General features: G+C 42.0%; 1 protein-coding gene across 1 annotated transcript; it reads left to right on the forward strand.

Annotated features, from left to right (window-relative positions):
- Positions 1–1,304: 1,304 nt before the first annotated feature.
- Art3 (ADP-ribosyltransferase 3) lies at positions 1,305–26,110 on the forward strand. Its single transcript, XM_013020093.1, has 9 exons — positions 1,305–1,385; positions 2,468–2,545; positions 8,960–9,671; positions 18,657–18,689; positions 20,363–20,395; positions 20,926–20,958; positions 22,405–22,437; positions 23,251–23,283; positions 25,731–26,110. Exons 2-9 carry the CDS (start codon positions 2,477–2,479, stop codon positions 25,862–25,864), a joined length of 1,080 nt encoding a protein of 359 aa, XP_012875547.1. The 5' UTR covers positions 1,305–1,385; positions 2,468–2,476; the 3' UTR covers positions 25,865–26,110.
- Positions 26,111–26,617: the final 507 nt, after the last annotated feature.

The raw sequence follows: 26,617 nt of genomic DNA on the forward strand, positions 1-26,617 counted from the left end.
TCTTCTTTTTTCTTTTCTTTCCTTTTTTTTGTGCTGGTCCAGGGGCTTGAACTCAGGGCTTGGTCTCTGTCCCTCAGCTTCTTTTGCTCAAGGCTAATGTTCTACCTCTTGAGCCACAGTTCCACTTTTGGATATTTGGTAGTTTATTAGAGATGAGTCTCACAGACTTTGAGGCACAGTCTAGCTTTGAATCTTGATCCTCACATCTTAACCTCCTAAGTAGCTAGGATTATAGCCTCTGGCACCCACATGTACTGAATTTTTACAAACTGAGCAAGTATAGTAGAATAATGGCTACCTAGAACCAAAACCCAAAGCTATTTAGTATTCTAGATGTTTCCCTTGTAGTCCTTCCAACTCCTGCCTACCACCCAGGATGTCCACTTTTAGTAACATAAATGGGTTTTGCCTGATTCTTGTACTCTATATAAAGTGTATAGTATAAACCTTGTTCAAATTTTTGTTTGTAAGATTTATTCATATTGTTACATATTATTAGAGTTTGTTCATTTAACACTACATAAAATCCCATTGTATGAATTGTTTCCCTTTATCCATTCTAGGAATTTGGGTGGTCTTTGGGCCTTTGTGAATAACGCTGCTACCAACATTCTGCTAATATATTTTTATGTAAACATGCATCCATTTCCTAGGGCATCTTGAGGGTTTCTTTTCAATCTTTGGTCAGTGAAAGCCTAAGTGTTGTTTAGCATTGCGGCCAGTGCACATGCACCTCACTACACTGCCGGCATGACCAGCAACTTCCTCCCCGAGTTCTCGCTGGACACTGTCTGTGCTTAGGATGGGTATTGTACCTCAATCAAGTATGCACGCTTGTGTCTTGTCTTGGACGGTGGTTCTTTTTCAGCACTTTTTTTTTCTTGACTGTGTACCTGGCCCATGACCTGAAATACCTTAAGCTGACTGAAGGAATGAATGGCTGCGGCCCTGGCCGTCACAGCAGGGAAGCCCTCTTAGTCACCTGAGCCCTCTAGCTAACAGGACGCTATGCTATACTCTGACATCCCGTGTCAAGGGTTAGAATAGGAAGTGATTCCTTTCAAGGACAAGCTCAGAACCATGGACTGAACTTGCATGGTTATAAGGAATTTCTGGTGGCTTTACAAGTCTCTTAGAGACTTAAAGTGTTAACAGCAGTGATTCCAAGGCATAGTGTGGGGGCCAGATATAAATAGCAGAACACAAATGGGGTAATGTGCCACTGCCAAGCTACTGCTGGGGTGTTTATAAAAAGAAAAGCATTCACTTCTCAGCATTCACGTCAACAACATCCCATCCTGAAGACACTCTCACTGCAACTGAGCCGGGGAAATCAGTTTGAGGCCTAGCATCATTTAAACTTCCTTCCAAGGCACGAAAGCCAGGTAAACATTTCTAACTTTTTTGCGCTCAATACAGAAGCGAAGAGTTATGGTATAGAGAAAGCCCTGATCCATTGCCTGCTTGGCATGTACTGTCTGGTGACAGGTATCTACCAAATACGATATTCTGAGTATTGTTTAGAAAGGGAAGTTTTAAGACAAAAGCGGTACTATCTTTTAATCTTCTGTGAAAAAATCTGCTTCTAAAGAAAGATGGGAACCAGGGACTAAAAAGATAAAAAGGAAAACGTCCTCCATTTTCCTATGCTGTTCATTCCTACTTAATTATAATAAGGCAACTTGATTGGGGGTATGAACCAACCTGTTCCGTTCTCTAATTTAATTGGTTAATGACTGGGAAAGTGTTAGCCTCGAAGGTCCTCTTACCTTTCTGTTTACTCCTTACAGTATCGTAAATACTGGCTGAATGCTGGGTATTCTATAATTTTGTTAGAATTGCTGTCTACTCATGTTCTTCTTCTTCTCATTGCCACCTTCAGAAAGTCATGTTAGACACTTGTTTTACCTTTAAGCTCCTCTGGATCGTGCATGTTTGGGGAAGGGAGTCAGTCACCTTATATAACCTGAGTTGTACCATTCCCAGCCTCGTCATCTCCTCCCTCCCAATCAAATGGGCATGATTGCATTTGCAAGGAAGGTAGACGAATGGAAGATGTGTGTGAAGAACTCTTAGAGAACTCCTAGAAACTGGGAGCTAAAGGTCCAAGTTGAGACTGTGTGCTTATAGTTTGATTTTATGGTTTCCTGAGGGAACATTCATAGATAGGGAAACAGTGTATCTCCTAGCAACTCTAGTAGAAGAGTCTGGAGGAGTACAGAAATGGACAGAGTTCATTCTGAGCAGATCACCCAAGTTGTCTGGATTTGTAATTCCTTATCTCTGGATGGTTTAAACCTAATGGTTTAATGGCATTTGTGGTCATTAGCTACTTACAGATGGTCACTTCCTGACCATCAAAATGTCTGTCTATAATTAAAATATCTACAGTATCTTTGTTCCACTAAACCTCTTTAGTAAGTCTACTGAAATGGAGTTGTTTTTTTTTTTTCCCCTCTTCATTTAGAGGAGAAAAATGAAGATGTGCCGTTTTGAAATGGTCACCAAGCTGCTGGCAGCCTTGATTCTAATGGACATCTTCCAGGTAATGTGGAGAATGAGAAGCATGTGGCCTCTGGAATGAAAACTTGATATAACATTGCTGGGGTATCTGTGTGGAAATAGGAGAAGGTAGGATGGATAGGTAAATGGATGTGTTGCAAGTAGCTTCCCCCCCTCCATTTTACGTGTGTGTGTGTGTGCTATAGAAAGTTGAAAAATTAAAATTAAGCAAAGAAGACAGCAAAAATCATCCATAACATTTCTGAAAGACTGATATATTGTGATATATTGCCTTTTTGGCTTTTCTCTGTGTGTATATATAATTTACAAAAAAAAGTCTATGCCATACACAGTATATTTCTTATATTGCTTTGAAAGTTAATACTGTTATATGTCTCTACATGTCGGTACAAATAATGAAAGAATATATATTTCTTTTACAATTAAGGTAATGCTGCATTGCTTACATTTTTTTTATTAAGCCAATGATTCTGTTAAGTCTCATAGATTGTGTGTATAATTTTGTTTTTTATTTATTTCCTCAAATACCAATACTGGTATTTGAACTCAGGGTCTTGAGTTTACTAGACACTCTTATCACTTGAGCCATGTCCCCAGCTCTTTTTTGGCTTTGGTTATTTTTTTTTGTCAATCATGGGGCTTGAACTCTGGGCCTGGGCGCTGTCGCTGAGCTCTTCAGCTCAAGGCAAGCACTCTACCACTTGAGCCACAGTACTACTTCTGGTTTTCTGGTGGTTAATTGGATATAAAAGTCTCACAGACTTTCCTGCTGGGCTGGCTTTGAACCATGATCCTCAGATCTCATCCTCCTGAGTAGCTAGGATTACAAGCATGAGCCACTGGCGCCCGACTTTGGTTATTTTTCAAGTAAAGTCTTTTGTTTTTACCCTCAAACCTTGGCCTTCCCACCTCTTCCTCCCTGGAAGCTGGGGCCCTAGGTAGGATGCCACCCTGTCTGCTTGTTCATTGAAATAGGAGGTGGGCTCTCCCCCCAACCTTTTATTTTGCTCCAGGGTGACTTTGAACCCTGGTCCTCACCATCTATACCTCATGAGTAGCTGGGATTACAGGTCTGTGCCACCACACCCAGCTCCTCATAGTTTTTTGTTTTTGTTTTTCCTGATACATACTTTATAAATTTGGGGTCTGGATGCATGATTCAAGTGGTAGAATACCCATTTGTCTGACAAGTTCCTGAATTTAAACCCTGTATTGCAAAACAAAGGGTGAAGGGAGAAGGAAAAAGAAACTATGCTTTCCTTTTAACAATTTTAAACAATCTCTAATGTATTTTTATAATATAAAACAGGTATCACTTGGTTTTTAGGTGTTATATCACCTCTATTTGTGCTCTGGTCAAGAGCCTTCTTTAAAATACCTTAAATTCTTAAAATGTTACCCATTTTTGAATTTGACATTTTGATCCTTTGTCTAGAGAATCATTGTGTATTCTGTGGCTTGAACATTCTGTTTTGTTTAAGTTGCATTATAATTCGCATGCCATAAATTTCATCATTTTAAACTTAGATTCCATTCATTTTATGTATTCACTATGTTGTAAAACCATCACCACTATCTATTTTCATAACATCATCATCCTGCAAAGAACCCCTTCACCTATTGGTAGTCTGCTCTAATTCCCTTCTCTCCCCACTCCCTGGTAACCAGCAAGCTACTTTGTGTCTCATGGATTCACCTACTCTGGACATTTTATTTGAATGGAATCTTGCAATGGATCTTCTTTTATATCTTTTTTTATATCTAGTTTCTTATGCTTAGCATGACATATTAGTGTCTCATTCTTTTTACTGTTGCACAATAATGGTACTGTCTGGCTGTACCACATTTCGTTTATCCATTCATCAATTGGGGGACACTTGGGTTACTTCTACTTTATGGCTATTGGAAAAAGTATTGCTAAGAAATTTGTGCAAAGATTTTTGGGTGAGCATGGGTTTTCTTTTTTTATTATCATACATCAGCTGTACAGGGGAAGATTTCCACACATGTATATATTATATTCCAATCAGTCCTCCCTTCCAGCAGGCTTCCTAATACAATTTCAGGAGGTTTTATTGGTCTCTTTTCTTTTTTTTTTTTCCCCGGTCATGGGGCTTGAACTCTGGGCCTGGGGGCTGTCCCTCAGCTCTTCAGCTCAAGGCGAGTGCTCTACCACTTGAGCTACAGCGCCACTTCCGGTTTTCTGGTGGTTTATTGGAGATAGGAGTCTCACGGTCTCTCCTGCCCAGGCTGGCTTTGAACCGCGATCCTCAGATCTCAGCCTCCTGAGTAGCTAGGATTACAGGCGTGAGCCACCAGTGCCCGGCTTATTGGTCTCTTTTCATACTTGCAGACAATCTGTTTGGACAGTATCCATCCTCTTTCACCTTCATTAGCCCAGCTCCCCCTTGCTAGCTAGGACTTCACTTCCTCCAGCAGAGCCGGCGTCTCCCCTCCTCAGAGCCTTGCTGCTTCCAACCTCCTTATGCTGGTTTCATCAGTAGTTGCAGTGGATCTCAAAATTATTAATCCTCTTCCTTTTTCCCTTTCTCCTTCAGGCATAATTTTTCTTTCATCATTTATTTTTTTTAGAATTACAGACTTATCAAGGGGAAGAATGTAAGCATTATTCGGTAGCATTACACAGTAATTCACTCATACATATAGGAAACATATAGTTAAGGGAAAATAGATGAGCTGAGGTTATGCTTTCCATTCCGCGGTGACAGAATTACTCGTTATTGTGAACATAAGTTGAAACTGTCTTTGTTATAGACCTAGAGTGAAATTGCTGGCTCATACAGTAACTTTATGAGTGCTTTCTGTGGTGTTATACAATGTATTGGGATTTTCTGTAGCCTGTGTTACTCATTATTTTTCCTAGGTTTTGTTTGTGTGTTCTTTTTGTGGTACTGGTAGGATTTCATGCTTGTTACGTAAGTGCTCTACCACTTGAGCCATACCCTAGTCATTTTGTTTTTTAATTTTAGACCAAGTCTTGTGGGGGTTTTGTTGTTCTTTGGTTGCTTCTCCCCACCCCCCAGAGGCTAGCCTGAGACAAGGATTCCCTCCTTACCTTTGTTTCCCAATTAGCTGGGAGTATGTGTGTGGACTGTTAGTGAGAGGGATCTCTCTGACCTTTTCCCCTGGGCTGGCCTCAAACCATATTGCCCCAGTCGCTCACCTTCCAAGCAGCATCATACAGGCGCATGCCACCATGTGGCATAGGCCTTAGTTTTGTTCAAGTATCTAAGTGGCCATGAAGTGGTGCTTCTTTATGGCTTTAATTTGCATTTGCCGCCTTCTTTTTGCAAAACAATTTTAGTGTATTTGTTTTATTAATGTTTTGTGATACTTAAGTAATTTCCACGTATTTTTAATTACATATTTAGCCAGTTGGATTTCATCAATTCTCAGTGGATACATCAAAGGAAGAAAATAATAATCAGCTTGTTCCTCTATACTTTTGTACCTGTTTTACTAGCAACCATTCAGCTGTTTCTGAATAGTGAGTTTTATCACTGTTCAAGGAACATACTGTTCAGAACACACAATCAGCAGTGGCATCTGGCCAGAAAAGTTTGACGTCTAAAATTAGACATGTGGATGCTAGTTTAAAGCATAAGGAAAAGTTCGAAACATACCAGATTAACTCTTAATATGATGTGAGGGATGTGAGAAATGGTTTCAGGGTCTGATATCTTGTCAAGTCTTAAAGATGAATCAGGCGTTGGTGCCAAGCTGAACTCTGGTACATTCTGTGCTACAGTGGAAGGTAAATGTCTTGACTCTGAGACAGCAGTGATTTGATCCCCTGAAGCTCAAATTCCCATGTGGAGAATCTGACCTACAAACCCAGGAGTACAGGGATCTCAGTGATTTCCCTAACACAATACTCTGTGGCTATTCAGCAAGACAACTTATGATTCTGTCCCAGGTTCCCAGTGGTGTTCATAATTATCTAACTTTCCATGAGGGTTTAGTAATGTATATTAGCATATATTACTTTTATAAGGGGTCTCATTGTGATACTTATACACTTGTTTTAACCAAACTCATCTCCTCTATTAGTTTTTCACATTTTAATGGGTTCCCTTATTTTATACATGCATATAAAGTACTCTTAGGAAGACAAAATTATGCTCTGTTAAAAGTGTTATGTAAGCCGGGCACTGGTGGCTTACCCCTGTAATCCTAGCTACTCAGAAGGCTGAGATCTGAGCATCACGGTTCAAAGCCAGCTCAGGCAGAAAAGTCCATGAGACTCTTATTTCTACTTAACCATCAGAAAACCAGAAGTGGTGGTGTGGCTCATGGTAGAGCATTTGCCTTGAGCTAAAGAGCTAGGGGACAGTACCCAGGCCTAGAGTTCAAGCTCCATGACTGACAAAAAAAATGCTATGTAAGTGACAGTAGTCTTCATCATTAGAAACATGAAGATGCTCTTAAAAGCAACAGAACATTTTGGTTCTGAGGACAAGAGCTTAGCAGCAAGACTGAGCAGAGACAAGTCCCAATTCCATATAAGACTCAGTCTCTCTGGGTCTTAGTTTCCTCATATTTATTATTTTCCAATGGTTGTACAAAGGAGTTTTCGTTTAAAATGTCCGTTAATGTGTACAATATGTCTTGATCGAAGTCATTTCTTCCATCATTCTCCAGTTTCCTCATTAAAAAAAATGGCTGCCAGGCACTGGTGGCTGTAATCCTAGCTACTTAGGAAGTTGAGATCTGAGGATCATACTTCAAAGTCAGACCAGGCAGGAAAGTCTGTGAGACTCTTATCTCATTTTAACCATCAAAAGGCCAGAAGTGGAGCTCTGGATCAAGTGGTAGAGCATCAGCTTAGAGCAAAAAAGCTCAAGGACAGTGCCCAGGCTCTAGTTCAAGCCTTAGGACTGGTACACACACATAAACAGTGGCAGTGGCTAATGATACTACCTATCTCACAGACTTTCCATGAATATTAACTGGCTGGGATATGGAAAGAATTCTGATAATGCTTGCCTAGGACTCACAAGTGGGGTGCCTACAGAGGATGGGTGAGAAGGAAGTATCTGGGAATACTTTGCAAATGAAGAGATGGTGTTAGGGACTGCATTGCCATTTTAAGATCCAAAGGATCTTTGGTTGGGCATTCACGTGGATGTATTAAGTAGGTAGTTAATATATAGACCTGGCCATTTTAAGACAGGTCAGAGTATTTAGATGATATGAAAGCATATGCATAATTGCTCAGGGATAGAGTTGAAAATTAGAAAACAAGTAGCCTTGAGAAATGCTAACATTGGGCTAGAAATGTGGCTTAGTGGTAGAGTGCTTGCTTAGCATGCATGAAGCCCTGGGTTTAATTACTCAGCACCACATAAACAGAAAAAAACAGAGGTGGCACTGTGGCTCAAGTGGTAGGGTGCTAGCCTTCAGAAAAAGAAGCTCAGGGGCCATACCCAGGCCCTGAGTTCAAGCCCCAGGACTGGCAAAGAGAGAGAGAGAGAGAGAATGAGGGGAGAGAAAGAGAGAGAGAGAGACAGAGAGAGAGAGATGCCAACATTTAGTGGCCAGCTGTAATACGCTGGACACGCAAAGGGACCTAAGAAGAAAAGCCTTTCCTGAGAGCTCCATGAATGGAGGAATGGGGTCAGGGGCAGAGCAGGATGGGGAAGGTTGAGATGAATGTGGAAAATGATGTCGAGATGGCAAGGATAGATATTTCCTTCAAGAAGTTTGATTTTTAGGGAGAGGAGGAATAGTAGGGAAATGATACTGGTTTACTTTAAAAGAAATTTTGCCCCTCCCCCTTGCACATTACCTCCCCCACCCCCTCCCCAGGATTAAAAGAATAATTACTGAAGGCTCCAAGCTGGTGCTGCCTGGAGAGCTTATGGTTTTAGAGGATGAAAGTGTCAATTGCTTGTTTCGGAATGTTTGGATTGGTGGGCCTTGGTCACCTGCTTATACTCAGAAATACCAAGAATAAACTCTACCCCAGCTATATGGCTAAAGGACGGCGCATTCTCAAACATAAAAGATGCTTTTGTGATTAGGTATTTATTTGTCATGAACAGTATTCACACGCAATATTTTACCTTATCCTCCCAGTCTTGTGGGCTTGCGGTCATCGAGTTGAGGACATTGTTCAAAGCTAGGAGGGCCACTAAGTACTTCAATTTGCTCTACACCACAGAGTTAAAAGAGTTATAGGAACAACCCTCCACAAACCTCTCATTCATTGACATTTACTCTTTTTTATAAATGTCATAGCTGAGAAGAGTTATCAGTAGCCATGGAGCATACTTCATCAAAATTATATCCAAAGCTAGTTAAAGTAAGGAGAGATTCTCTGCTGGGGAAGAGAGGGTAGGGCTAATAACACGAGAGAAGATTGTATTTACTAAATATCTTATTTTAAGAGTATTACTTTCCTTTTCTTTTGAAGGTGAAGGTTGAGATGTTAGACATGGCTGACAATGCATTTGATGATGAATACCTGAAATGTTCTAACAGGATGGAAATGAAATATGTCCCCCAACTGCTGGAGGAGGAGAAAGCAAACCATCAACTCTTCCAGGCTGCATGGGAAAATGGCAAAACCAAATGGGAAACCCTGAAGACTCAGGTCTCTGTCCCTAGGAGTTTTAAGGATAACCATGGGATAGCCTTAGTGGCATACATTTCTGCGGCTCAAGAACAAACTCCCTTTTATCATCTGTTCAACAAAGCTGTGGAGATAGCTGGGAAATCTCGGAAAGAGTATATCTATGACTTCCAGTTCAAAGCTTTTCATTTCTACCTGACCAGAGCGCTGCAGTTGCTGCGAAGGCGCTGTGAAGAGAGTTACAAAGCCGTGGTGTACGCATCAAGTCCGGACGCCACCTTTACCTCTGCTGCTCTACACCAAGCCAGGCTGGGCAACTTCACGCTGGCATATTCAGCCAAACCTCAGGCAGCTAATGACCAGTACGTTGTGCTAACCATCCATACATGCTTTGGAGTTGCCGTGGAGAAATTTGTGGATAAAAAAAGTGAAAGAATTGTTTTAATACCGTTGAATGAGGTTTTTCAAGTGTCACAAGAAGGGACTGGAAAGAATCTTATCCTTCAAAGCACAAACAAGACCTGCAGCCATTATGAGTGCTCATTTCTAGGTGGTAAGTGTATCTGTGTCTCGCTCTCTGGGAGGGCAGGAGTTGAGGTGAGACCCAGGAAGGGGTCAGGTAAAAGAGAGAGGTGTTTGAAAGAGAAATGAGGCAGTTTCCATACTCCCCTGTTGCGTGTGGTTAGCCATCACATCGTACTAAAAGTATGAATAAAACTAAAAAAAAATCAAACAGCAGTGTCATAGGGCAGTAGTTTTCAAACAGGCAAGTTTATCCTGCAGGGTCTTTTGGCTGTGGTCTGGAAGAAAGAGGAAACCTTGTTACAACTGGGGAGTAGGTGGGATTGCTATTAGCATATAATGGGTAGAGTCAGCTAAGCCCCACCCACAAAGAGCAAATAATTATCTAGCCCTAATTGTCAATACTGCTGGTGTGGACAAACTGTAGGTTTATGATGTAAGGTTTGTGATATACAATTTATTATGAAATGTAACAGTCCCTGCCCCATCTATCTCCGGCTTTGTCTCCTCCATGGTGTCCATTTTTAATTATTTTATTTTTTCAAGTATTAACTGAGTAAATAGCATGCTTCACTCAGCATTCAGTTGTGTATTTTAAAAAAGTAAACATGTCTCTTGAATCCCCACTAACGGAACTATTTTGTCCTCATGTTCCATGTTTCTGATAAGAAGCCTTCATTGCTTTCCTCCTTAACAGAAAACCTGACTGATCGTTTTCATCAGTGTAGAGCGAGACTATCTAATTCAGTGGCTCATCTCCATCCTCAGCAAATCAGGCTCTTCCTGTCTTCCTGTTCCTCCAGTGTTGGATTGTGGGTTCATGCAACAGTATGAACTATTGCCTGTCTAGGATCAGTCCACCTCTAGAGCAAAGAAGTAGGTGATAGACAGAGCTACCAATTTAGTAAAAAGTAAAGTCTACTAAAAGGCTTTTGAGAAAAAGCTTTAAGAGCAAAGTTTCTTGGTCACTCATAGCTACAAGAAAGTCTTGGGAAGGCAAGGGATAATTAATTAGCTTGTTAGCTTTCAAGTGTACAGGAAGCAGAAGAGAATTAGAAATGGCTATTAGGGGACCAGGCATGGTGGCACATGCCCATCATACCAGAGCTCAGGAGGAAGAGCCAGGAGAAGGAACAAGGCCACCTGAGATACATAAGGAGATCCTCTCTCAAAAGAAGATGAGGAGGAGTAAGGGGAGGAGAGCGAGAGGAAGGAAATGATTGTTAGGTCACTTTATTCAATATATTTGACAACTACCATCCTCTTTCCTAACATGTGCATCCCCCCCCCCCCCACTCCACTTCTCCCAGTGGAGTCAAGACTAATCAGCTAAACCAAGAGCTGTTTGCTATGCTTAAGTACCTCTTTCCCCCAGGGTTAGTGACAGTTTTGTTTCTTTGGCTTTGTATATCCTATAATTAATTTACCTCAAAGACCTTTGACAGAAATCTCATAATACATTTAAATAAATCAGATTGTCTCTTGTCCCTCATTTTCGTTCTCCTCTTTTCCTGCTCCCATTCTCCCCTGAATGTACCCCGTACCCATCCCAGGCTGCTCCTAACATGCAACTCTGTGATATTCTCTGCAAAATATCCTGAGATCTCTCCACACTACCACTCGGAGACTTGACTTCTCCCTTGTGAAAGATCCCGTGTCTTGGATTTGTACCTCTGTCTTCCATTACTATTTTGTTTGGTGGGACAGAGTACTGGCAGCAGGGAGGGTCTGCAGATGTTTTCTGAGAAATGGTACATTGGGGAAACTTTTCTAAGACTGAAAATCTACTTTTAAGCCTGAATGATAGTTTTTGTAGATTTGCACTTCTGTTTTAGAAATTATTTTCCTTTGGAATTTGAAAGATGTCCCTTGAGTGATTTCTGCATTCTGGAGCTGTTGTTAAAAGTACATCTCTATTCTAGTCACTAAACTTCAGTGACACCTGTTATGGGAATTTTTTGTTGTTTTGTTTTATGGTGCTAGGGATCAAACCTAGGGCCTTGTACCTTCTAGAAAAGCAGTTCGCCATTGAGCTACATCCACTAGCCCAAGACTTGTTCTTTTCTTCTGGAAGGTTTAGGATGTTTTGTTTAGTCCCAAAGGTATGAAACCCAAAGGTTTTTTGCCTTGATGTATGTGAGTAAAGGGTTAATCAAATCTCTTTCTCTTAGGGAAATGGCCTTCTGTTGATCTATCACGGTTTCCTCTATAATTTGCAGCAGTGTAACCATCAACACTGTTGAGAGTAAACAAAATGCTAGATTGGTAAAGAGCATCTGAGCTGGGAGGATTATGAATGAACTATAAATACTTGGGGTGGGGAGAGCTGTAGTTTTAGGTTTTCCTGAGTGTGGTGCTGTGTGTCCAGGTCAGCTACAGGGAGATGAATAGGACTCTTGGACCAATTCAGTTCTGTAACGTCTAGACTATTGAACTAGGGAGGCTCCTGCATCCTTAAATAATCTTATTTCCTTGTAACTGAGATGTTAGGGGTTGTGGGGAAGAATATTTTAATATTCCTAAAGGATTGTGAGGACTTGTGTTGACCTGTGTCTGGTGTTGTCCTGCTTCAGACACTATGCTGTGTTCACTATCTTCATTCTTCTCTAAAACTCAGCAAACTGGTGAGGAGTTAGCCTTGGGAGTATGGTTGGATAGCAGAACCCAAATCTGTTGTTGCTGGGTCAAGCAGTGATCTCTTGTATTGGCCTCAGAGATATACTGGATGGATAGGCTTTTCTGCCTTGACTGTGTGCCTGAAGTACTGTGAGAAAACAATAGTAGGGAAGTGCTGGGGAGCCTTCAGCCGGCTGGGGTTGGGGCTGGGGCTGGGGCTGGGGCTGGGGCTGGGGCTGGGGCTGGGCTGGCCATCTAGGTGCAGAGGAGGGCAATGTTTAAGGAAGCACTCACTCTCAGGGTCTTATTCCACCTGCACTTGAATGATCTTTCTCTCCTTTTTTTTTTTTTTTTTGTCAGTCATGGGCCTGAACTCTGGGCCTGGGCGCTGTCCCTCAGCTCTTCAGCTCAAGGCTAGTGCTCTACCACTTGAGCCACAGCACCACTGCTGGCTTTTTCTGCTTATGTGGTGCTAAGGAATCGAACCCAGGGCCTCATGCATGCAAGGCAAGTGCTCTACCACTGAGCCACCTTCCTAGCCCCTTGAATGATCTTAAGAGTTAGCGCCTCCTTAAATTTTATGCCTCCTTAGTCTCGCTTTAGTCCTACATTTGAATAGCATTTAAGTGACTCCTCATGGAGGCTGAGGGTGGAAACACACTTCGTTTTTGTGTCTAGGCAAAGTCTTACCAGGTAACTCAGGCTGGCCAAGAACTTGCCATGTAGCCCAGGCTGACCGACCTTTAAACTTGTGATCCTCTTGCCTCTGCCTTCAGAGTATTGAGATTACATGTGTGTACCATCATGACTGGCTGGAATGGGTAAGTTAATGTTGAAAGGACCAACCAACTACTTATTGGACTTGATCCAAACCAAGCCCACTAGAGCCAGCCAATTAATTAGCTCATGGGAACTAATTGTAGGCACCCATCTTCTTTCAAGTTTCTCTTAAATAACAGTAGCTCAAAAACTGGCCAAAGCCCAGTTACATATTCCCATCTCCTTATTGGAGGGCTATGTTCCAAGACCCCCCAGGATTCCTGAAGCCAAACCCTATATATAATAATTTCCCTATACATACATACATGTGATGCCAAAGTTTAACTTCTAAGTTAGATGAATAAGATATTAAAAACAAGCCAGGTGCTGGTGGCTCACGCCTGTAATCCTAGCTACTCAGGAGGCCGAGATCTCAAGATTGTGTTTCAAAGCCAGCCTGGGCAGGAAAGTCCATGAGACTCTTATCGCCAATAAACCACCAGAAAACCGGAAGTGGCACTGTATCTTAAGTGGTAGAGTGCTAGCCTTGAAGCTGAGGGACAGCGCCCAGGCCCAGAGTTAAAGCCCCATGACCAAAAAATAAAATAAAGTAAAAACAACTGATAATTATAACAATATGCTCTATTGGACGTTATGTGAATGCTTTCTTTCTCTTGGATGAATATTTTAGATGGTTTGATCACAGATAACTGAGACCACAGGAAGTGGAGATAGCATTACAGGAAGTCAGGGCAGCCATTAACCTCGCCAACAGAAGAACTCATACAAGATGTGAAATGTAGTAAGTGAGACAGAAAAAGGCTTCCCAAAGTAACAACACTCTTCATTGCTAGGTCCACTTGGAAAAACGACCCCTTCTCCTTTGTTCTCCCTCTGTGCACAATTTGGTCCTCTCTAGAAGTCTCTACCCAGCACCTGTAACCCAGGAAACTGGTGCCTGGGGGCAGTGGGAGGTCCCCTAGACTCTGAGGACACTGCTTCCTCTGAGGTCACTTCCACATCCGCTGTGGCCGCATCTCCTCCTGCCCTCTCCCTATAGAACCTTTTGTCCCTGCTGGAAGTTGCCCCTCTGCACACCTCCATCTGGTGTGGTCTGGCTGGTTCTGTTCTTACAATGAAGTCTTGTCCACCTGAACAGCCACGTGGAGGTCTCCTTTCTCCAAACCTTACACCATGAGAGTATGGGGGCAGGGTGAGCAAGGAGCAGGCTCCCCTCAAGTAATAGAGCACCACTTCAGTTCAATTTGTGCAAGGACATTAGTTACCTCCTATTCCTGAGGTCTTGGAACTTGGTTCCATGTGTTCTTAAAGGAGTGGGACACAATTTGCAGTGAAGTTTGTAGGAAAGAGAAAGTGCACCCCAGCAGCAGATAAAGATGCTGAGAATGAAGTGCAAAGCTTTAGTTCCTCTCCTTTTATGGAGGGATCAAAACAGAGGGGTGGAGCTGGGTGGAGCTCACAGGTGTAATCCTGTAATGTAGCTTCTCCGAGACTAAGACCGGAGGATCTCTGTTCCAAGCCAGCTCTGATAGGATAGGAAAGTCCCTGAGACTCTTATTTCCTGTTAATCATCACAAAGCTGGAAGGGCATCTGTGGGCTCAAGTGGTAGAGTGCTGTCCTTGGACAATAAAACTCAAGAGACTGCCCAGGCCTAGAGTTCAAGCCCCAGGATTGACATCAATATAAGAAACAAAACTCAGAAGGGCGGGTCATTGGGTGGGGTTGGGTGGTGATTTGTTTCTCTGATGAACACATCAGTTGACAAGTGGAGCTGCTATAACAGATGGGAATCTGCACATGCCCAGTTTTGTCAGGTTTACTGGTAACGGTAGAGAGCACATTTTGTTTATTGCCCTGCAGGGACCCTGCGCACTCTGCCTCCCTCAGGAGCACTAGTGGCGCTGTGTGGCGGAAATCAGCAAAAACTACCCCCTCCCCCCAATGTTAACTTTCACTAGTCTATCATAAGCAGAAACCAAGTTGTAGAGATGACAGAAACTATCTCTTTGTATGCTCCATGGAGGCATTGGTTAGATAAAAAGTCCTGGGTACATTGGGGCTGGGAAAGTGGCTCAGTGGTAGAGCACTTGCCTTGCAGGCCTGAGGCCCTGGGTTCGATTCCTCAGCACCACATAAGAAAAAAGAAAAAAGTCGGAAGTGGTGCTGTGGCTCAAGTGGTAGAGTGCTAGCCTTGAGGTGAAGAGCTGAGGGACAGCGCCCAGGCCCAGAGTTCAGGCTCCACAACTGCCCCCCCCCCAAAAAAAAGTCCTGAGTACAAAGGACAGCACTGGTGCCTACTTGATGGGCTGCAGTGGGCAGTGAAACCCACAGACTGTATCTGTGCATAGAATAAAAGAGATGCAGCCATTAGATGGATTCTGAGCCAGGGCTCAGACCCACATGGAGTTAATACGCTTTCACAAATGAAAGGGGAAAGGAAATGGCCAGAGGCTACACAGCAGCTAAATGTTCAGACTAACCACAAAGGGAGACTTTGTGGTTAGTCTGTTGATGAGCACTGACCAAATCAGCCTCTGCCCTACAGTATGTGATTGAAGCTGTGGAACTGGAATTTATTTATATGGAATTTAACTGAAGACTGGAGTCCTCTGCTGACACCTACAGGTAACTAAGGGGAATGCAGGGTCCAAACCGTGTCTTTCTGGGGATCAGCAATAACATGTGAACCAACCCTTAGAGAGTCCCTGTGTTCCATGCCTAGCACAACAGCAGAGCTGTTTAAGGTGACTAGTCTTCGGGATTCAATCAGAATTGTGTTCCCTAGAGTAGGATGTAACTGTGCTTCTGGGTGAGAAAAGAGAGTTTCTAAAAGGGGTACTTTTGTTTTGTTTGTGTGTGCACATGTGTGCAAATGTGTGCCAGTCCCAGCGTTTAAACTCAGGGCCTGGATGCAGACCCTGAGCTTTTTTGCTCAAGGCTGTATGAATTAAGCTGCAGCTTCACTGGTGGGTTTTTTGTGGTGTTAATTGGAGATAAGATTCTCACAAACTTTCCTGCCAGAGCTGGCTTTGAATTGTGATCCTTAGATCTCAGCCTCCTGAGTAGCTAGGATTAAAGGCATAAGCCACCAGAACCTGGCTCTAAGTGAAATTTGCTGCAGGCTAACCAGCTTTGAAATTATTTTTCTAGAAAACCTAAAAAAGGTAGAATATCAGCTGTATAATCAAACTAAACTTGTAAAAGTGGCTCACTTGGGCTGGGAATGTGGCTCAGTGTAGAGTGCTTGTCTAGCATGCATGAAGTCCTGAGTTCAATTCCTCAGTACCACATAAACAGAAAAATCCAGAAGTGGCGCTGTGGCTCAAATGGTAGAGTGCTAGCCTTAAGCTGAAGAGCTCAGGAATAGCACCCAGGTGCAAAGTTCAAGCCCCATGACCAGCAAGATAAATAAATGATAAAGATAAATGATAAAAATAAATGAATAAAGGATTCACTGAAAAACCAACTGGATTAGGAGAATGAATTACAAATTCCTACTGGAAGACTATGGTTTTTAGAGTCCCTGTACTGTACCCTATAATGCAAATATGACAGGTTTATCAGACTTGTAAGCAGAGAGAGTAAAGCACATGATTTCCTGAATTCATTTTGAAGTGGGAGGCCAGTCCTGCGACTTGAACTCAAGGTCTGGGCACTGTCCCTGAGTTTCTTTGTTCTCAAGGCTAGGGCTCTATCACTTGAACCACAGCACCACTTCTGCCTTTTTTCCGAGTAGTTTATTGGAGGTAAGAGTCTCATGGCCTTTCCTACCTGGACTGGTTTCAAACTGCAATGCTCAGATCTCAGCCTCCTAAGTATTTAGGATTCCAGGCATGAGCTACTTACGGGGCCTGGATTGAATTCATCATTATAATGAAGAGGATGGATATAGACACCTCTGTTTCTATAGGGAGGAGCAGGCTGTGTAACACTCTCATATATCTTACCCAGGGGAGGAGGAAGTAAGAATGCTTTCTAGTTGAAAAGCAGTCTTGTTAGAAAGGAGCTGCCTCTGGACCTAGCTAGAGGCTGTGTCTGCCACTTTGTTGAGTTTATTGAGGCTTCCTGAGCAAGCTTTCTGCTAAGCCATCAAAAGGGCGAAAGATGCTAAACCTATGGGGCTACCAAGATTTCTTTTTTTCTTTTTCATTTTCTTTTTGTGGTGCCAGTCCTGGGGCTTGAACTCAGGGCCTGGGTGCTGTCCCTGAGCTTCTTTTGCTCTATCACTTGATCCAAAGCTCCACTTCAGGCTCTTTTGGTAGTTTTAATAGAGATAAGAGTCTCACAGACCTTACTGCCTGGATTGCTTTCGAACTGTGATCTTTAAGTCTCAGCCTCCTCAGTAGGTAGGATTACAATCCTGAGCCACCAGCACCTAGCTAAGATTTCTTTCTTTAAGTCTGCTCTCAGACCCTGAGAGCTTACTAAATATATGTATCTTTATTGGTTCTGACGGATACCCATTGGCATTTCCCAGGAGAAGCAGTTTCTGTTCTGTTGTCTGAAACTGTCTGGACATCCGTCTGCACAGCAAAGACAGGAAGTGACATGCCAACCCCACTGGGAGTCAGTGCCTAGACAATTTAGAAGGCTCTATTGGTTCTTTATATTCATAGGAAATATTTACTTTCCCTGTTCCCCTAAACGCCTTCTGAGCAACCATTTACTGAGGTTTCTTTATGCCTCCTTCATTTATAGTTGTGCATTTCAAAACTATTTACCATCCATCCTATAATTTCTTCTTTTGAGAAGCATCAGCCCGTCTTCTAGAGTGTTCAAGTTGATTGAATCAGATGTGAACACATTATCTTTATCTTTTTTTTTCTTTTTTCTTTTTTTGTTGGTTGCCTAGGTATTGTCCCTCAGCATTTTAGCTCTAAGCGAGCACTCTACCACTTGAGCCACAGCGCCACTTCTGGTTTTTTGGTGGTTAATTGGAGATAAGAGTCTCACAGACTTTCCTGCATGGGCTGGCTTTGAACTTCGATCCTCAGATCTCAGCCTCTTGAGTAGCTAGGATTACAGATGTGAGCTACCATCACCTAACACATTAACCATTATCTTTGATAAGCTCCGTTACTTTGTTAGTTGACTTTAGATTTCAAGCATATCTATAAAATATCTTCTTAGTAACACCTAGATGAGTGTGAGGAGTGGTTGTAGTGTAGACAAATAACTAATCTTTAAATTGTATTAGTCATGTGTTATCACATAACAGATTACTCTGAAATTTAGCAACTTAAAACATTTATTATCTTACAGTTGGTGTGGGTCAGAAATTAAAATCCAGCTTAGATGGGTCAACTTAAAAGGGTCCTTTGAGAAAGTCACTTTCTCATAAAACTGCAGTCATCTTAGTTAGAAAAGATACACTTTGTAGCTGTTTCCGTGGATACCACCAAAGGCGGTATGTATTTTATCAAAAGTCTACACTATTTGGTGGCTGGATGAATTTTTAAAAAGTATTTTTTTCCTGAAATTTGTATTCCAGTAAGTTATGAGTCTGATACTAGTCTGAGACTAGAAGTTGACGGATTGATTCAATTAACAATAAGCACAGATTAATTAAAATTTTTTACTAGACTATATTGTATCTAAAGTTTTATCTTTATGTTTCAGGACTAAAAAGTGAAAGTTGTCTCAAGAATCCAGGTAAAATATACTTTAAGCAATTATCTCTGTAGCGGTAATGGGAATCTTCTCAGTGTTACTGATTCGGAGCGGGGCCACCATTGTACTCTTCTACTGTCAACCACCATTGATTCAAGGGTAAATTTTGCTTTTGCTTCTGTACCAAGTCATCCTCCTTCCTCTGGAAGGCTAACACTCAGGAGGTACGAGTTACTGGAGAGGAAATGAAGTTTATTCAAGGGCCTGAGCCCTCAGAAAAGGGGTCGGGCAGGGGGTAGAGCTATTCTCTCAAAGCCTCATCTTAAGGGACTCAGGTATGCGAAGGGCCTTTTTATTTTATCTTTTTACGTTAATTTTTTTATTATCTTTAAGTAGTTGTACAAAGGGTTTCCATTCAACATGTCTGTTTATAAGTACAATTCCTCTTGATCAATATCGCCCCTCCCATCATCCTCCTGTCCCCTCAAGTTACATACATTGAATATTGTAACTGTGAAGGAGCTTTTACAGGGAAGAAAGAGGGTAGTAGAGTTACCATCTCCCACTGACTGGGGGCCTGCTGCATAGCCTTCAGATAGCCTATCTTCGTTTTTGAAGCCAGCCTAGAGAAAAACATTACTTCCTGCAGAATAAACATTATACCACTTCTAATGAAGGAACAGAATCAGAAAATCCTCGGCCCACACATTGGTGTTATTTAAAGACCACCAGACTTTCTGGGTTTGAAAACTAAAGATTACAAATTAGCAGGTTCTGGAAGCAATCAATTTCTAATTTCCAGTCCTGCAGTAGCTGACTCTAGTAGTTAGTGTCTCTGTCATAAAAGTTTGTTTTTTGTTTTTTGTGTTTTGGTCGGTCATGGGGCCTGAACTCTGGGCCTGGGCGCTGTCCCTCAGCTCTTCAGCTCAAGGCTAGCGCTCTACCACTTGAGCCACAGTGCCAATTCCGGCTTTTTTCTTTTTGCTTATGTGGTGCTGAGGAATCGAACCCAGGGCCTCATGCATGCAAGGCAAGTGCTCTACCACTGAGCCATCTTCCCAGCCCTGCACCAAGCATTTTTATGTAGTAGTTCCTTTAATCCTCACTTATAAGCCTACAGGTTGTTTCTTTGGCATAAATAAGTTTATATGGACTGAGTACTGCTGGGTGCTCATGGCTCACGCCTGTAATCCTAGCTAATCAGGAGGCTGAGATCTGAGGATCATGGTTCAAAGCCAAACTGGGCAAGAAAATCTTACCTCCAATAAACTAGTAAAAAAAAAAAAAAAGTGAAGCTGTGGCTTAAGTAGTAGAGTGTTAGACTTGAGATGAAGAAGCAAGAAGCCCAAAGACAGTGCCCAGACCCTGGATTCAAACCCTAGGACAGAAAAAAAAAAAAGGACTGAGTCGCCTAGAGCTAATAGCAGTGATGGCAATGAAGCTTAACCAAACACAGATGTCACCCCAGGCCTGTTGCCTGTAGACCAGATTCAAGGGCTGCCTCATAAAGACAAGGCTGCTGGAGGTACAGGCCAGATCACTGATGCGCTTCCAGTCTAGTTAAGGAGTTGGAAGATGATGAGTCTGGATTGTGTTTTGTTGTTGCCGTCTGTCTTCTATTTTTCTGAAGTGGGAACCTGGGAAGTACCAAGAGGAGTGTAAGCAGGATAAGATAACGGATTAACACTGATTAATTGTATGTTTTCTGTCTTTAGATAAGAAAAGTCTAGAATCTACCGAAGCACCTGGTAAGAAAGCTCTTCCTTGAGTCTCTGAGCCCCACATGAGCATGAGTGTACTTGGCATTGAAGAGAATATTGTCAAGAAACAACCTTCTCTGTTATGTCCCTTATCCTGTGGGGTAGTTAGCTGAGGAAGAGTGTGGAGAGTGTTCCATTCCCGTGCAGCCTCGCAGGCGGGAAGTTGGCCTGGGGGGCGGGGAGGCATGGCTGGGGGCCAGGAAGCGGTGGAGCCAGCACCCAACCTGTTCCGTGTGTAAAGATGCTCAGCAGGAACGTCAGTGCTCTGCACAGCTATTGGCTTCAGTGTCTCCAAGTCACACAACAGTATTGGCATGGCATGGGCACAGGGCAGGGCTATGGCAGAAGACTCCTCTGAGCACCATGAGGGTTGATGGAGCCAGAAGTTTTCCATCAGAACTTCTGCAAACTGCCATGTTCAGTGGGACTTGTATGTCTTGAGCTCATTATATAAGAATTTAAAATTTGTACTTAACCAGCGCAAACTTCAAGTCATCGAACATTTCTTTATTATTTAGGAATGACAGTTGCAGAACCTTTTCCACTACCTGGTAAGCAATGGTAGGCGGCGGGGGTGGGGGGGGGGAAGATTCAGAATGGACAGATAGGTGTCACTGTCAGACAAGCGAGGAGCCTCAGAACTGTGCTCACCACCGCATCAGGCAGTGGAGCACCCACATCTCTTAACTTGGCCACGTGCACCACAACAGAGTTAATCTACCTTTACTATATGACCGGAAAATGGCTGTTTTTAAAAGCTAGGGCTGGAGCTGAGGGCAGGTCACTGGAAGGCCTTGAGCTTGTGTGGCCAGAGCAACTGAGCGGTGACTCCAGGCAGCTCCTCAGATGACCCATAGAACTCAGCTTACAGGTGTGTGTGTGGGGAAGCTCCCCAGATTTATTTCTTCCTGACACAAGAGAAGTATGAAAGACAAAAAATATGAATATTCACCAGCGCTCTGGTTAGTGATGACAGTTTTTTTGGAGGGGGGAGGGGGTTGGCCTCAGAATTGTCTTTCAAATGTGGCCTGCACTTGTCATATTTATCTCATGGGAGTATCTGAAGGAATATAAAATAGCAAACTTTGAGGTGTGTGAGCCCCAATCTACTGCTTACAATAATTTCTCCTGAGTTCATGTAGTCAAAAAGTGAAAGTAATTTTGTGTAGCTCTTATTAAGTATGGGAATGATCATCGGTTAAATCAGATTTTTCACAACCAGAAATCTAAATTACTTCCATGCCCATTGGGCTGAGCATTGCTTGGCATTGCTGTCTGTGGAAATTGCATGCTGTGTGCACTATCAGCATAGTGACAACAGTTTAATGAACCAATTCTTTTACTCTCACCCAGAGTCGTATGCGTGGATGCGTTTGGCCACAGCTTCTTTATCTTTTATGATACTGGGGTTTGACTCAGGACCTTGCCCTGGCTAGACAGGTGTTCTATGTCCTGGCCACAGCTTGAAAGTTATGATACTGATTGACATCCCATGTTTTCCTTCATACCTTCCACTCTCTGGACCCGAGTGTGCAAGTGTGTGTAGTCTCTAGGGTTGCTTGTGGGGGTGAACATGGGCTGTGTAGGCTGCTTCAGTAGGTCTCTTCTATGCACTTTGCTATGGCTCTTTGTTACTTCACTTTTCTGTGACTCTGCTTCTCCATATATCAAATGAAGGTATTTGTCTTTATTGTTGTTGTTGTTAAGTAGTTGTACGAAGGGGTAACAATGCCTTATGAAGTTGTGAGTACAGTGCTTCTTGGTCAGTGTCCTCCCTCCAGTTCCAAGTAGACACAGTTAAGTTTCTACATAATATGCATTGAGTATAATGACATTTGCTAACCCTTCCTCCTCTAGTCGTGTGCACATCCCCCAATTCTGTCATTTTAAGACTAGTTAAGAAACTAATCAAATAAAGTAGCTTAGAGAAGGAACAGTAGTAAAATAATTAATGGTGGCTGTCATGATTAATTAACAATCATTTTTTTCCCATTTAGGAATAAAAGTGGTCCATCCAGATGAAAAACCTGGTAATAAATCCTTTGTTGGCACATGGGGTTCTAAGTCCTTTGCTCTTATCGTTCAGTTAGTGCAGGTGGAAGGGGCCTGGGGAGGATGTCTAAGCTGTACCATTTCTTATCTCCCTGGTTGAATGTTGGAGAGGAAAATACTGAGAACTCATTTCAGCATTAGCAGTGGGCTGCTAATATTAAGGCTCTCTGGGCCAAGTAAAGAAAAGTGCTTGACTAGAAATGAGCAGTTGCTGTCCAGCTGTGCTGGTCTTCTAGAATGAGGCAGAAGGCTTCCTAGGCTGAGCTGTAGCTGGGAGGGAATGTCATCATTAGAAAGTAAGACTGAGATCTACAAAACATCCTAATGTTGGGCCAGCCATGCAATGCCTGGGACACACCAGGCAACCAATACACACCTAGATTAGCTCAAGCTGTGCTGTATAGTGCCCTCTTCTGGAAGGCTCTGTGCAGTGCAGGCTATTTTAACATGTCAGAATAATGTTCAAGATCCCATTTATCCAATGAAACACTGTCCTTGCCACTTCGGAGATGAGGACGTAGCACACAGGAAGATTAAGAAATTTGTATGGGACTAGAAAGAGACAACCAGGACTCAAACATTCCAAGTGTTGTTCACTTTCTGTCACATAACTTGTCTTTCATCCAGATTTTGTTAGCTACATCTTTATCCCGGGCTCCTAGAATTGGCATTTGGCTTTCAAGCCAAGAGTGGGTCTGCTCCTCGGGCCATTCAGATTCTTTAATCAGGTCTTTTTTTCTGGATAAGTAGATGCATAATGCAGTTAACTCAAAATCTCTTTGTATTTTTAGGAGAAAGAAGTCAAATAAACATCGACAATCCTAGTAAGAAATATTTCTTCATTTGATAAGTGTTTCTGCAATATAGAAAAGGTGAAAATTGTAACTTTTCTTCAACAAGAGAAAGTTACCAGGGTTTAAGGAATGAGTATAATGACATGCTCAAATGTTTACATGCATGTTTGTGATATAGGTAACTTGCTTGATTTTGTTTCTAAAGTAATGATTTTTTAATTTTTTTCAGTATGTAGAACTATACTGTTCAGCACAGTGGTTCTCAATCCTTTCAACCAGGAAATCCTTTCAAAATAGCAAATATTTTTATGATGTCTTTATAGATTATCCTGAGATCAGGTCTATAGATAAGACATACCTGTACCATATAGTATGTCCTGACTACAATTTATGACAAAAATGACAATGTCAATATAAAAATATTTATACTGACTCAGTGAAGTAGATGCTTACATTTACTTATGTAAATACATTTGGATTTAAGATTGGAAGATACGCTATACAAGAAATATATCAAAGCAAAGAAAAACAGGGAACAGCAGGTAATATGCTCAATGCTTATTAAAACTGTCAGAGGCTGGGTATTCTGACTCATGCCTGTAATCCCAGCTATCCAGGAGGTAAAGACTAAGAGGGTAGGCATAAGTAGGATTGCAGTCCACACTTAAAGGGCAGAGGGTGTGGCTTGGTAATAGAGCAGTTTCTGGCTAGTATGAAGCCCAGGGTTTAAGCCTCAGTTCTTCCCCCTCCCCAAAAGAAGAAAAACCGTTATCAGAGAATACTATGTATTTATGTTTTAAGTATAATTTTATTATTAAGATAGTATACAGAGGGATTACCATTTATTTTTACTTTATTTTGTTGGCCATAAGGCTTGAACTTAGGGCCTGGGCACTGTCCCTGAGCTTTTTTCACTGTAGACTAGTGCTCTACTACTTTGAGCCACAGCTCTACTTCAGTTTTCTGGTGGTTTATTTGGAGATAAGTCTTGGACTTTCTGCCTAGGCTGGCTTTGAACCACAATCTTCAGATCTTAGCTAGGATTACAGATGTGAGCCACTGACATCTGGCTACTCCTGAGACTCAAACTCAAAGCCTGGGTACTGTACCTGAGCTTCTTTGCTCAAGGTTAGAACTCTGCCATGTTTTGTTTTGTGGGTAACTGAAGTCACTCTTTCCTGCCTGAGCTGTTTTCATACTGAAATTCTCAGATCTCAGCCTCCTGAATAGCTGGGATTACAGGCATGAGCCACCAGTGGCCAGCTTAGAAAATACTTTTTATATGTGATGCTGCTATAAGGTCATTAAAGTGTGGCTTCATGTATTGCAAGCTGCACAGGAAGCAGTCTGCACTTTCATTGTGCAGGACTGTCTGGAGCATTCAGGATATGTAGCCTTCTATCTCCTCTCTTGTTGCAATTGAAATTTAAAAAAATTTTTTTTTTAGGAATGGTGGCACTGTAATCCAAAATACTCAAGAGACTGGGGTAGGATTGCAAACTTGAGGCCAGACCCTTATCAAAACAAAAAGTGGGATAAAAGGCTGAGGATGTTGGCGCAGTAGCTTAGCACTTGCCTAATAAGGCTGTCCCCAGTACTGCAAAATAAACAAAATTCCTTTTGACAGTTGTCCAAACTGTCTCTATCAACTTGAGAACCACTGGTCTGAAGTAAAATACTAACAGCAATGCATGTGTATCTACCCATCCATTTCTGTCTTGCATGTAACTGCATGTTTATGTAACTATGTAAGTAAGTTGCTATGAAGGTGCCTATAAAATGTACTGGCTATTTCTCTTTTTCACTTAGAAACTATGACTGGTTATCCTATGCAGAGAAACCTCTAGTAAACGCTTAGATAATACTTATAACACAAACCATAGTTATAAACCAGGGTGTTAGGTGTAAAGCAGATGATCCTATAGGTGGTCTCCACTGCTCCTCTTCACTAGCTAAGATGAAAGGGAAGCAGCTTCTCCACAGGTATGTGTGTAGCAAACTGTTCTATCAGCTTGTAGGACTTAACAACTGTATACAGACAGCTGTTTGAATATGCCTGTGTCTTCTTTGAAATAGGAAACAGACTTGCTGGAAAATTGAAATGGAAAATTCTTAAGATATTTTAGAGAACTTGAACTGCTGGTACCTCATGTAGAAATCTGGAGGATAAAGGTTCAAAGCCAGCCTGGCTGTCTCCAGAATAACTAGCAAAGGTCAGAGCCCCAGCAAAACAAGTGTAAGGCCAAGTTTTCAAACCCTACTATTGCTAATTAGAAAAAAAAGTCTTGGCCACAGAGGTTTCAATGCCTAGGGAATCCAAGGTAAAAGCCAGAATAGCATGTCCTTATAAGATGAAATGTACTCTGAAACCTGTAATAAGCCAAAGTCTCTGCCTCCCCTGTTGTTTCAGGATATATGGCATAGGCAGACAGTACTTGATGGCAGAAATGATCAGTGACTGTGTGTTCTCATTACAGCAGCTGCAGGTCCAGTTCCTGTTCCAAGTCCCAAAAGCCATCCCTCTGCATCCTCCGGCAAAATGCTCCTTCCGTTTGGGACAGTCGTCATTTTACTCAGCGCTTCTGCTGTCAATGAGCTCATTTCCCCATAGTTCGATGGTTTTTTTTTTTGTTTTTGTTTTTTGTGGGGTTGTTTTTTGTTTTGTTTTTGGTCTTACTCTTTCTTTGAAATACACTACATAGATCCCAGTGGAGGCCAATAGGAACCATGTGTTTCTCACTTGTTGGCCAAAGTCACTTCATAAAATGAGAACTGTACGATTTATTTTGTCATTCTGTAAGTTAGTCTGGCATCACAAAATTAATTTTTCATTTATTTCTATATTAATCTTAAGATTGAAAAAACCCAAACTGTATACTTTTGATTGGATTCAATAAAAAAATATATTTCTGTATTAAAATGTCTACTGCTGAGGTTGGAGGTGCGGTTGGAGGTACTGAGTGTGAGTCCTGGTCTTGGACATAAAAGTCTACTGCTAATGCTAGCGGCCACCATGGATTGAATACCAGAATCACCATTTTGAAGATATCCTCATCTCTGTGAATGAATTTCACCTTCAGGTAATACCATTACTTTTCCATCTTTTCTCTTCATTTATGAACTAAACCCAACAATTCTCAAAAGGTTTCACGTAGTGTCTACCTTGAATCTCATGCTTAGTAAGGTAGACAGGGAACTAAATATATCAAACAAAGAAAAAGCAAAGTTCTACAGTAAGTATGATCTTTATTTTCTAGCTACAACTGCCATTTCTTAGTGATTATTTTAGGCCTGGGCTTTGGTAACTAAGACATATTTTGCCAATGTTTCAAAAAGGTGTTAAGGCTACAGAAAATTTCAATGA

Source organism: Dipodomys ordii, unplaced genomic scaffold (genome assembly GCF_000151885.1).
Source record: "Dipodomys ordii isolate 6190 unplaced genomic scaffold, Dord_2.0 Scaffold49, whole genome shotgun sequence".
Classification (NCBI taxonomy): domain Eukaryota; kingdom Metazoa; phylum Chordata; class Mammalia; order Rodentia; family Heteromyidae; genus Dipodomys; species Dipodomys ordii.